The sequence below is a fragment of the Hemicordylus capensis genome, chromosome 5, assembly GCF_027244095.1.
Source record: "Hemicordylus capensis ecotype Gifberg chromosome 5, rHemCap1.1.pri, whole genome shotgun sequence".
NCBI classification, from domain to species: domain Eukaryota; kingdom Metazoa; phylum Chordata; class Lepidosauria; order Squamata; family Cordylidae; genus Hemicordylus; species Hemicordylus capensis.
The window spans coordinates 86,529,894-86,542,486 of NC_069661.1; the positions used below are offsets into that span (position 1 = coordinate 86,529,894).

At 43.6% G+C, this 12,593-nt stretch overlaps 1 protein-coding gene across 4 annotated transcripts in view; it reads left to right on the top strand.

Moving 5' to 3' along the window:
• PRIMPOL (primase and DNA directed polymerase) overlaps window positions 1–12,593 on the top strand; it is a 90,136-nt gene that overhangs the window by 73,020 nt on the left and 4,523 nt on the right. For all 4 annotated transcript variants that reach the window (XM_053253443.1, XM_053253445.1, XM_053253442.1 and 1 more), the window contains exons 10-13: window positions 4,444–4,530; window positions 4,619–4,727; window positions 11,174–11,256; window positions 11,338–11,384. In XM_053253443.1, the coding sequence (XP_053109418.1) occupies window positions 4,444–4,530; window positions 4,619–4,727; window positions 11,174–11,256; window positions 11,338–11,384 (326 nt within the window). The remainder of the gene's footprint in view (window positions 1–4,443; window positions 4,531–4,618; window positions 4,728–11,173; window positions 11,257–11,337; window positions 11,385–12,593) is intronic.

Genomic DNA, 12,593 nt, shown 5'->3' on the forward strand with positions numbered 1-12,593 from the left:
GAGATTCCTTAAGGGGATAAATAACCTTTAACTGCCAATCCGGCGGCCCACAGATCAATGGAGCCCCACTCCCTTGTTCTCTCAACCCTGACAGAGTCTCCATTCGAGCCTATGGCTATGGCACCTCCTAAATTAGTGACACTGGAAACAGCATTTCTATTGAATTGAACTGAATGCACTATGGATAGATATGCCTTATGCTAAATTTCATGAGGCTAAGGTAGTGCTATGCATGGATCCTGAATTCAGACCTAAAATAGTAACTGACTTGCATATTAATAGTGACATTGTCTTACCTACCTTCTTCTGGAATCCCACAACACTTCTTGAGCACTCGCTGCATTCCCTGGACGTGAGACGTGCTCTCCTTTTCTACTTGAAAATGGTGAAGCCCTACAGAAAGAGAAACAACTTTTTGTTTTTTACAAGGGTAACATGAAAGGTTACCAGATATCAAGACAGAGACTCTCCCGCTGAATCATGGAATTGATCTTCTTAGCTTACAAACATCAAAAGGTGGACCCTCCTAAAACCATACAGGCCCATTCTACTATAGCTTCTGCTGCTTCTGCTGTCCATATGGCAGGAATCAGGCTCAGAGACATCTGCACTGCAGCCACTTGGTCCTCTGAGCATACCTTTGTCAAGCATTACGCTTTGGACCTTTGCTCAAAAGCTCAGGCCAGCTTCGGGAGGGGTGTGCTGAAAAGGGTACTACACTCACCTCCAGACGGACAGCTCGTTAGTCACCCATTCTTATGGCTGCAATGGATCACGATCCAGATAAACAGGTTGCTCATCTGTAACCAATGATCTGGTAGTGATCTGTTGCAGTCATAAGACCCTCCCACTGGCCCCGCTGCAGAATGCGAAGTGACAACATGTATGTTTGCAGATTGAGAAAAACACTGCTTACCTTGTGAAGATGTATACTGCTGCAATACAATATTTAGATCTTAGTGTCAGTCCTCCAGGAACTGAGGTGGAAATGCTAGCCTGCCCAAACACCACATGCAAGAGGCGGGGCTAAGTGCTTGGAGGAGCTAGTCAATTCTGCCCAAATGGTCCCACACAGGCACAGAACCCATTCTTATGACTGCAACAGATCACCACCAGATCATTGGTTACAGGTGAGCAACCTGTTTTTACACTTCTCTTTCCCACAGTGCCCAATCAGATTTTCCTTTTTCAAAAGGCTGGAAATTCAGTAATTCCCTTCTGATTTGGATGAGAGTTAAGATGCTTTAAATGTTCACTTGTGCTCTAAAAAACATGAAAATTGCAAGTTAAGGTGCCCATCTTAACTTCTGCACCATATAAACTGTAAGCACTTGGTACAGTCGTGTATATTATGCTGGATCCGCACTTCACATTGTTGCTTTTACCTTGACATTGGGTTGAAGAGGGATTCATCCCGGCAGAAATTCAACAGGTGCAGCTTCCCCAATAACTTGCTAGGGCTGCCCCTGATGAATTTCTGCCTGATGCAGCTCTACAAGACACTGTACAAGCCTTTGCAGCCTCTATCTATCTAGACGAGCTGGTGGCAACTATAACTGGAGCTCCCCAGATGATCTTAATAGAAGGCAGGGTTCATGATAAAGAAGGTAGTCTCTTAAATATCCTGGGCATAAGCTGTTCAGAGTTTTATAGGTAATAACTAGCACTTTGTATTTCACTTGGAAACATATTGGCAACCAGTGCAGTTCTTTCAGAATTAGTGTTATATGGTCTCTTCATGTTATCCCAGAAACCAACCTGGCTGTTGCATTCTGTACCAGTGGTAGTTTCCAAATTGTGTACAAAGGCAGCCCCATGTAGAGTGCATTACAGTAGTCAAGCCTGGAGGTCACCAGCATATGTACTGACGTTTTAAGATAATCTATCTCCAGAAATGGGCATAGCTGACATATCAGCCAAAGCTGATCAAAAGTGCTCCTGGCCACTGCCTCAACCTGAGAAATCAGAGTTCTGGATCCAGGAGCACTCCCAAGCTACGTACCTGATGGGTAGTGTAACCCAATCAAGGACAGGCAGATCTAAACCGTCTCTTGACCCCCACAATCAGTACCTCTGCCTTATTTGGATCCAACATCTATTTGTTTTCCCTCATCCAGCCCATTACTGCCTCCAGGCAGTCATTTACGGAAGTTATACCATTTCTGATGAAGTTGATAGGGAGAAATAGATTTTGGTGTCATCAGCATATTGATAACACTTTGCACCAAATTTCCTGATGATCTACCCCAGTGGTTTCATATCGATGTTAAAGAGCATTGGAGACAGAATGGAACTTTGTAACTGAAGTTAAGATGGGCACCTTAACTTGCAATTTTCATGCTTTTTAGAGCACGAGTGAACATTCATTCATTCATTCGATTTCTATACCGTTCTTCCAAAAATGGCTCAGGGCAGTTTATACAGAGAAATAATAAATAAATAAAATGGATCCCTGTTCCCAAAGAGCTCACAATCCAAAACAAAACATAAGATAGACACCAGCAACAGTCACTGGAAGTACTGTGCTTTGGGTGGATGGGGCCAGTTACTCTCCCCCTGCTAAATAAAGAGAATCACCACCAGGTGTGGAGCCTGGCCGCCAGTGGCCTGTCTGCAGCCGCGGCAGTGGCCCCGCTCACCCCACCCCCGCATCTGATGTCAGACTCAGGGGGCGTGGCCTGGCTCCCAAACAGAGCAGCTCGGCTCCATTCAGGACTCAGTTGGAGACCGGCTGGCACTACATTTGCAGCACCGACCATTTAACTCCTGAAGGGGTTGTGTGGCCCCTTCGGGAGCTAGACTTGGGCTGGCACTGCGTTTGAAGTGCAGCCAGGGGTGGCTATTCCCTGCCTTAAAGGGAGGGAAGAGCTGCTCTTGGCCACGCCGCGAACGCAACAGCTGTTTAACTCCCGAACGGGGGCTGTGCTAAAGGAGCACCCCCGTGTGAGCCCTGATTGTCCGTGGCCTGGGTTCTTTGAACCCATTTGCCCAATGGTGGCTCCGCCCCTGACCACCATGTTAAAAGGTGCCTCTTTGCCAAGTTAGCAGTTAAAGTATCTTAACTCTTATCTTGAACCAAAGGTTTTTAGATTACTTAACTTTGACATGGCTGATGATCTGATCACAAGAGATTTGAGCCCAAACAAGGTAGAAATGGTTTAGGTACAAAAGGACATGGGGCTCTGTAATGGATTTTACCCAGCCTTTTGTCTTAGAGCCAGCCCACGTGAGGGGAAGAAAAATTCTGAATCCTCCCCTCTCTATGCTTTCACCCACAAAGGCTGTTCCTTTAAACTTTCCTGTACTTAGTAGCTTATTCGCTGCCACCACCACACAGTTATTACAGAGCTTAAACCCACCCCCCTAGATTTGGGTGTAATTCCAGGGAGACTCTCTCTTCTATTGGAGAAGTCCAAAAACCTTCTACATACAAGCTTACATGTAGTGAGAAACTTTGGTAGCTGAATGATCAAATTGAGGTGTGTTTGCCCAAGAGTAAACCCCTTTTCAGCCCCCCCTTTCCTGAGTTAAAAATCCACTCAAAGAGGCTGATTAAAATTTGCAAAGAACAAAAGAAAAAAAGAAAAAGAAACTTTATTCAAAACATTACAGTTTCCGTCTGAGGTTTTCTCAGCTTTTAGTTACAGGTAAAAATACTCAGTAGATTACAAGGGTCCTTCCAAAAAGCACTCCAGCTGATAATTGGATTTAATAATTGGGGTTACTCAGTTGCAAAGAATATGGATGCAAGAAAATACGGAAGCACCTTTTAAAGTTTTTACAGAGACTCTTTTAACACCCTAGCTGGATGGATGGGCACATGCTATGGCTTTCTTAGCTTAGTTACGTTCTAGGTAAAACAACAATACACCAGTTGCAGGGATATACAGAGTACACAAAAGAAAAATAAAAGTCTAACACAAACTGACTAACAAACTGTTCCCTAGACTAAATTTCCAGAAGCCAGAAGGCCTAGATTCCTCCCCCGCACCCTTGAATTTACTCCAAACCTGATGAGAGTCAAGCTTCCTGCAATCCTATCTCTCAAGGATCTGCAGATGTCCATCCACGAGAGAGTTCTCCAGGCTAGCTTTTGACCATGAGGCAGCAAAACTTCATTGCTCCTCACTAAACCTTCCACCCATCCTCTCTCACCTGCAGCCTAGTTGCTTCTGCACAAAGAAACCCCTTTCTTCCTGCCTCATGGCCCTCTAGATCCCACCCACCTGGTGCTGATTGCCTGATCCTGGGAGCTCACCAGCCTGTAAGTCAGGACAGGATTTACTTCTGGTTCACTCTTTAGGGGAGTGGCGGGGCTGATCATTACAGGCTCTATATTGCAATGATAATCTAAGTTTCTTGATAGTGTTTTTGTTTTATTTATTGCTCAATCTGTATGTGCTTCAGAAGAACCTTAGTAATCCTTGTACCTCTCTTTTGTAGGCACCATAGGAGGATACCAGTGTTCGCCTTATCCAGAAATTGATAACTTTGTTCTCTCTTTAGTCAATAAAGATAATGTTAAAGGAGGTAAGGTTTTTGTTTTTTTAATGTTCCACACAAGGTATTATCTAAAGCTATTCAAGCTGTGTACAGAATGAAATATCTTCTTTTCCAGGGATACGACGATGGAATTATTTTTCTCTTGAACAGCTTCTTGTGTATGACATCTCCAACTACCGCTGGTGCAAAAATATTGGCAGAGCTCACAAAAGTAACAATATAATGTATGTATACTTCTGACTTCAAAATAGTCCCTGTTCAATAGGTTTTCGGTTCTGGTAAATATAAAATATTTCAGTAGTATGATAAGGGCTTATGTAACAATATTTAGAATTTTTAATAGGGTGATTTGATGCCCATTACTATATAAAGAAAATTAGAACATTGGTAGTCTCTATCCAGAATTTTGATGTACTTCAATAAACTTCTCAAGTATGATATTAAACTGCACATGTGTTTCTGTGTATTTAGAAAAGGAAGGTTCTTAAGAGCTACAAAGCCATATCCACAAATTTATTAAAATCTCATGATCAGGAGGCTTTTTTAAAAATTGCATTGCTAAGGTATGCACTAGTCATGAATTAATCAGTCCTTCCCCACTTCTCAACATGTGGTGGTGGTGATTTGAGTCCTAATTTCCAAATAACTAATTTGGTTCTCAGTAGCTTACTCATAATATTGTTACCAGCAATCATATGCCTAAGTATTGATGCTCACTCACAAGTTTTTTTTATGTCCACTCAGTTAAATTTAGATCCCACTCAGGTTGAATCGGGAAGGCCCCATTCTGAAGGCATGTGTGCACACATTGCCTTAATACTCCTGCCCAGAACAAAACTCATTCTACACACAGATGAAAAAAATTAGAATGCTGGATATTTTAGTCACTCAATCCTTGGAATGTATATGCCTAATTGGGTATATGTTGCCTTGCCTTTTTAAAATTCCCCAAGATTTAACCAGTACCTACACTATGTAAACTTCCATCATCTGGTGATTCAGAAACTGAGCTTGCAGCAGGGGCTGTGCATGGGTTTAAAGAAGTCCATTTATAGATCACTCACTGGATCAAACAGAGGTTCTTTAGCTATTTGTTTTACACTTTGATTGTACACTCTGGTCTGTTGGTAACTGTGGTTAAATGGACAATATGGGTAAATATGTGAAAGTGTTAATGCAGATGTGTGTGAAAATTATATGTGATTTTCTCTGGTTTTGTTTCATAAGAAGCCTGACCTCAGTTGTTTCTTAAAATACTCTGGATAACTTGTCCTTATTATTTCAGAACCATTTTAGCTCTGGTTGTTGTTATTATTAGTTCCTTTGGATTTTTATTCCTTGTATTCCACTGCTGCAATCACCTGATGTTGTGACCAGTTGATCCTTTCCCCTGGTTACTGGATCTTTTGAGGCTGTTCTCCTGACCAGCCTAATCCTGCCTGGGCTGCCCCAGGCAGTGTTAGCCTGGACGTGAGAAGCGGTGGGATCCTCTCGGATCCCTCCACTCCCCGCCTGCCTAACCCTCTTAACAAACCCGGCTTTTAGCTGAGATAATCAAATCAAATCATCTTTTTTATGGTCCAAGACCAGCATATTTAGCTGAGGTATTATCCGAGGTATTCGGTTTTTAGCCAGCTTTTAGCTACTGGCTATATTGTGACTCCACGGGCTGCATGCGATGGGTACAAAGAGGGGGAATTTATCCCATTTGAGGGAGGAATCCCCAATGCAACGCACATGGCACAGATTGCTGCACGGAGCAGGCGGCCTGTGTGGGCACGTGAGAGGTATGCCGAAGAGGACCTGTTTGGTCATCTGGGGGGAAGGTAAGGTGAAAGCAGCCTTCCCCTTGCGCCTTCCTCACCTGCCCAGGGTAATAATGTGAATCACCCCTTTGTTTAAGGACTACTGAACTTGCCCAATTAACTCATCTGACACAATCCTGATGCCATTTGGGAGGCGGGGGGCAGCCTCAAATTGGCAACTATATTTCTCTTTTTAGAGTTTTCTCCATGTAGAATTCTGATCCTGCTATGAGGTAATTTTTTGGAAGTGTGATTTAGCATCAGGCATGGGGGTTTATAATCAGAACTTGTATACAGAGGGCAGGGGCGTATCTAGGGTGGGGCAGGCAGGGCACATGCCCTGGCCGCCACTTGAAGGTGGGGCGCCATTTTTTAAAATGGAAAAAAATGGCTGCCCAAAACAAAATGGCTGCCATACATGCTCAAATGGCCTCTGTGATGCCCTAGACCATGCCAGGCATCGCAGAGGCCAGTTGAGCATGTGCAGTGGCCATTTTGTTTATGGCAGCTTTTTTTTTAAAAAAAAAATTTTTTTAAATGGCCACCACACATGCTCAAATGGTCGCTGCAAGGCCCTCAGCCTGGGATGGGCTGCAATGATGAATTACGAGGCCGGCGGGGGAGGAGGAACCTTTGCAGATCCCCCCCATGGCCTTTAGGAAGCCCCCCGAAGGGGCTACAGGTAAAAATTTTTTTTAAAAAAAATAAATATAATATAAGTCACTGGCAGGTGCGTAACTATGATCGGGCAAGGGGAGACAGTTATCTCGGGGGCTCCCAGCTTAGGGGGCCCCTGAGAGACATGTCACGTGCCTCCCCCACCCAGCGCTGGCCCCAGCTTTCTTGAATGAGTCTATTTTTTTTAAAATGTTAAAAAAAATTCCGCCTTTGTTCCAGCTCCGGGGAGTGCCATATTTCCTGCCTGCTGCCTCTGCCCGCCCTCCACCCTTTTGCCTAGTTGTGTGGCCGTGGGCTCCTCCTCCTTCCCCACCCATTGGCTGCTGCTGGTGCAGCACGTTACCCAGAAACACGCATGATCAGCTCAGCTGCTGCTGCTGCCTAGCACGTGCTGCCGAGCAAGGAAGGAAGAGGTCGCCGCCATTTTTCTTAGTGCCCTACCGCCAATCTATCTAGCAAGCAAGCTAGGAGACTCACTCACCCTACGTATTACATAAAACAAAATGGAGCGGCAAGAGGCTCAGGAACCCTCAGGTTAGTTAGCTGACACCCCAATGGGCATGGATGCCCCCCCATTTCTCCCCCCACCCCCAAAAAAAACTCCTCTAAGTTTCACAAACGGCATGTTCCCCGATGTTGGCGGCGGCGGTTGCTCCCCCCGGCACTTCCTCTTCCCTGCTCTCCCTCTGCCAAGTGGTCAGGGGTGCTGCCGGGGACCCTCTGAGGTTCTCCCCCTGCAAGATCTGGTGAGTTTTAATGCACCCCCGCCTGGCATGGCCCCCCGCTGCTTCAGACTTCCTGATTCCTGTGATCGTGCAGGGCAAACAAGCGAGAGAAAGCGGAGCTGGAGACTGGAGCCTGCCCCTGCTTCAGCCAGGTGTCTGGGAGCAAGGCGGCGGGGTTAGGAACAGTGGGAGCTGCCTTCTACCGTACGGAGTCAGTCCCTCATTCCTTCTAGCTCAGTAGACGCAGACTGGCAGCGAAACCTATTCTAGGAATCGCTTTGGTCAGACCTGGCAAACCTGCTCGCCATCAGCCACATTAAAGAAGAGGAGAGCCCAAAATCATTCGGGGGAAGTGGGAAACTTGACCATCAGATGTTTCGTGTGCCCTTGGTGGAATGCAGCAGGCACATGTAACCAGGGGCAGCAAAGGAGACAAGAGAATCTATGTCTCCTCGAGATGTGTGTTTGTGTGTGAGTGAAAGAGAGAGAGCTGCTTTATAAATGTCTTCTCAGACATTTGGACAAAGAAACAGAAATGGCCATTCTCCCCTTCCCCCTCAACAAATTTATGAGAAACTAGAGTCTATTCATATTTTATGTCCGAGATCCGTACAACCTGTATACAGTGTACACCACAAACAGGTCCTGGCGGTGGGGCGAGGGACAAAACAAAACACAGCCAGGCAGACTGCAGCTTCTCCCCTAAAAAGATATCAGCCCCACAAAGTCTTCCTTTCCTTCTATTTGTTTGTGTGGGGGGGTGGGGTGGGGTGGAATCTTGTCCATCTTCCTGTCTGATACACTTGATGGGAGACCATCTGAAATCTTGTGCCTTTCTGGGTGGAGGTGGGGCGCTTGTCTCCAAAGTCTCCCAGTTTATAAATATACTTATTACTGCAGTTGTAGACTTTATGCAGTCAAATCTGCATTTTGAATTGTGCACAAAGCTAGAGAGAATTGTTTTAAAAAGTTCTCTACATATTTCGTTCTCTGCATCATCTTCTCTTCACTTTCGTGGCCTGTGCGGGTAGTGGAACAAATCTTCCAGTGGATTCTCAGCCATCTCTTCTTTCTGTTGGAGGCTAAGAGACTCCATTACCACCAGATCTGGTGGGGGGCTGGCTGAAGGAGGAGAGTGGAGGACGGACAGATACCTCTGTTCCTGGCAAAGTCGCCTGGTCCTGAAAGAGTCTCTCCTTCCTTTGCCTTCTGTCAAAGCTGCCAGCTGGGAAAGCTTTGAAGCAGGGGCGTAACTACTATTAGGCAAGGGGAGGCGGCTGCCTGGGGGCCCCCACGCCTCGAGGGGCCCCCCAGAGGCATGTCACATGATGATATATTGTGAAGTGTGTGTGTGTGTGTGAGAGAGAGAGAGCGCGCGAGGGGCCCATTTTAAAATGTTGTCTCCGGGCCCACTCCAGCCTTGTTACGCCCCTGGTCACTGTACACATATTCAGTTTGGCACCAGAGTTGCCAGAACCTAAGGGGTATACTCATGGGTCAAATGGGCCATAAGCCAGAATTTGGCTTTTTAAAAGCCAAATCTGGCCACCTAGTTTGGCACTATTTACAGAGAATCAGGGCTTGTGAATACTGAGCTGAAGCTTATGAGCCAGGATTGTATTCATTTGCTCTTACTTTGCTTCTTGTGATAAGTGAGTTAAATGTGGTGTCTTAATAATCTGGCTATTAATGGTGAGTTTGTCTTTGAATCAGTGTGAAATCCTTAGTATTAAGGCCCACTGGGAGTTTCTCGCTCTCTTTCTCTCATTTTAACTATCTTTCTGAAATCCTAAAATATATTCCAAGCAGTGACACAGTTTACTCTGCATATCCTTTAATTATTTTCAGAGTATCTGGGAAAGGTCAGATTCTCCATTTATTTTTAAAACTTATGTAATAGTGATGCTACAATGCATAGTAGAGAATTAGACAGGCACTTCTGTTTAGTTTTCCAAGTACACCTCCACATAGTATTTGGGTATTTCATAAGCCCCAGGATACTGAAATTTGTAGTTTCCCAGCACTTTTTGGTCTGGCTGTGTCCACTGCTAAATGGTTTTTGAAGTATTAAAAGATTAATGAGCTTGACTCGTATTTTTGAGCTGATATTATGGTAAAGTTATCTGAAAGATGAATGTCAGATGTTTGGACAGGGGGTGCAATTTCAGTGCTTGCCCTAGGCGCTATTTTCCCTAGATACGCCTCTGACAGAGGATAGGAATAAAAGGACAATGTTCTCAATGGAGAGAAGTGGGATTCCCCAGGAATCTGTATTGAGAAAAGTGCTTTATTCATAAACTATCTAAAAATCATGGTAAGCAGCAAGGTGGCTAAATTTGTAGATGAAGCCAAACAATTAAGTGTGAATTAGGACAGACAAAATGAAGTCCTTTTTCACATGGTGTATGACTATATTGGAGTATACAAAAAACCCACCCTCTATGTAATATCACATGAAATGTATTATATCTTAAATGTAAAAACCTAGTATTTATTTTCACTGTATATCCAGTAGCCTGAATAAAACCAATAATCTGAACTTGCATCAATTCCCATCCAAAATCTACATAAAATCACAGTAATACATCCAATGAAGCGAGACTACATGAACCAGTCATTTTTCCATTGTTACCAAATAGTTCATTTTCCACAAAGTTCATGTAGAAAGAACCTACTGCTGTGTATAATTGACTTTACCAAAAGTTATTACTCTTGTTATCTTGTTCTTATTATTGGAGTTCATCTGAAGAATGCAGATTTCTGTGTAGCTTGTTAATCTCTGCCTTTCCACCTTTTTGGTCTTCCTCAGTGGCATCTATAACAATGTTCATGCAAATTCTTCCTCCAAAGTATCAACAATAGTATCCAAATGAAGAGTAACCTTATATTGTAAACCTTTTTATCTTGCCTTCTTTGAATAGTGTTAAGTCTAGTGGGCCACTGTGGAAAACAAGATACTGGACTAGAGAGGGTCTGAGGCTGACCCAGCAGAGTTCTTATGTTCTTATATTTTGTCAAAAAATATTTATTGTATTGAAAGTCAATAAACAGATGAGAAAACCGCATCCAGACCTGGTGCTGTTTTCCCTACCTTATCTGATTCTTTCCTAACCTTTCTTATGTTTCTTGGAAGAAATCTTCATTTTTCTCTCAGGTTAGTCAGATTTCCCAATCTTTATATAATCATTAGTTTCTTATCAGTGTCCCTTATCACCTCTTTTGTGCCTCAGTCACTCTCCCTTCAGAGTCTTCTGTCCCTCTCTACCAATCATGTTATGAGAAACTCAAGTTCCTCTTACTTTTCTATATACCTATTCCTCAAAGATATTGAAGAACTATGCTTTCCTTTTTTGCATAGCACATGGAGCAGGGGTACAGAACATAGCAATTATGACCATTCCTGTTGACTGCCATATATACATTTGCATTTACCTAAACTAACATTTACATTTTTATTTCAAGGATCGTAGTAGATCTGAAAAGGGAGCTTTGGTATCAAAAGTGTCATGATCCTATTTGCAGAACAGAAAACTTCAAATCAGAGAGTGAGTCCTTTTACATAACCTACAATACTGCAATTTGTTAACAATTCTACACTGATAAACTTGCTTGTATTTGTGAAATAGGTTCTCCGTTACCAGCTGAGGCATGCCTCCAGTTCCTTTACAAAGAGGTATGTTTTTCTTTTTTTAATTTTTAAGATTTCAAGTAGCTTCAAAATGAAGCCTCAAATGAAGATTGAGTTTAAAAAACAAATGGGAATAAAGGAAACTTCTAGGCTTTTAAAACTTTCCTTAGCATAGCATAATAATGCTGCTCAGGCTTACTCTGAATTTGCACAGGCTCACACCTACTTAACATATACAAATTGGAAGGTTATTTGCAGGAATATTTGTAGAATTGAAAACAGAGGTATACTATCGCTGTGAATTGGAAGATGTGAACATTGCTGCTAAAATGTTGTTCATCTGAGTAATTTTTTCTTTAAAGTTCTACTTACAGCACTAACAATGTACTTCATTTTCCCTTAGTCTATGTGATCTTATGCACTTGCTAGGAAATACATTCCATTGAAATCAATGGAACTTCAAAACGAGGCCCCACTTCATGCGTTATAGTGGCAGAATGTCTGCCACTCAGAACACATACAGTATACTTGGACTACTACTAACTCCAACTGTGGTACAAACATCCTTCTGCTGTCTAATCAGTGGTGTCCTGAGCATAGCTGCCTTTTTCTAACTTTCTCTTCTCCTGCTCAGTGAATAAATATGCTTGACTTTTTTTGGTAAAGAAGCAGCAAAACTGCCCTCATTAACTTCCCGATAAGCAGATAAGTCTCTTCATCTGTAATGGCACTGTCATTCCAAATCTAATTATCCCAAACTGAACTGAAAATACAGGAAAACCCCATTATTTGCAAAGGTTCTAGGAACATAGGAAGCTGCCATATACAGAGTCAGACCGTATCTAGCTCAGTATTGTCCACACAGACTGGCAGCGGCTTCTCCAAGGTTTCAGGCAGGACTCTCTCTCAGCCCTATCTTGGAGATGCTGCCAGGGAGGGAACTTGAAACCTTCTGCTCTTCCCAGAGTAGCTCCATCCCCTGAGGGGAATATCTTACAGTGGTCACACTTTTAGTCTCTCATTCATATGCAACCAGGATGGACTCTGCTTAGCTAAGGGGACAAGTCATGCCTGCTACCACAAGACCAGCTCTCCTCTCCTCTCTTTCTGTTCTGCGGGGGCAGATAGCGAATCCGTGAATAACGGGGCATTAGGGCAATGGGAATCAGGTGGTTAGGTTTCCGGAAGAGGGAAATCGGCCAAAAATAGCGGGTTTTGCTGCCCCAGTTGCCCCCAAATGGCCCCTCAAGGTGT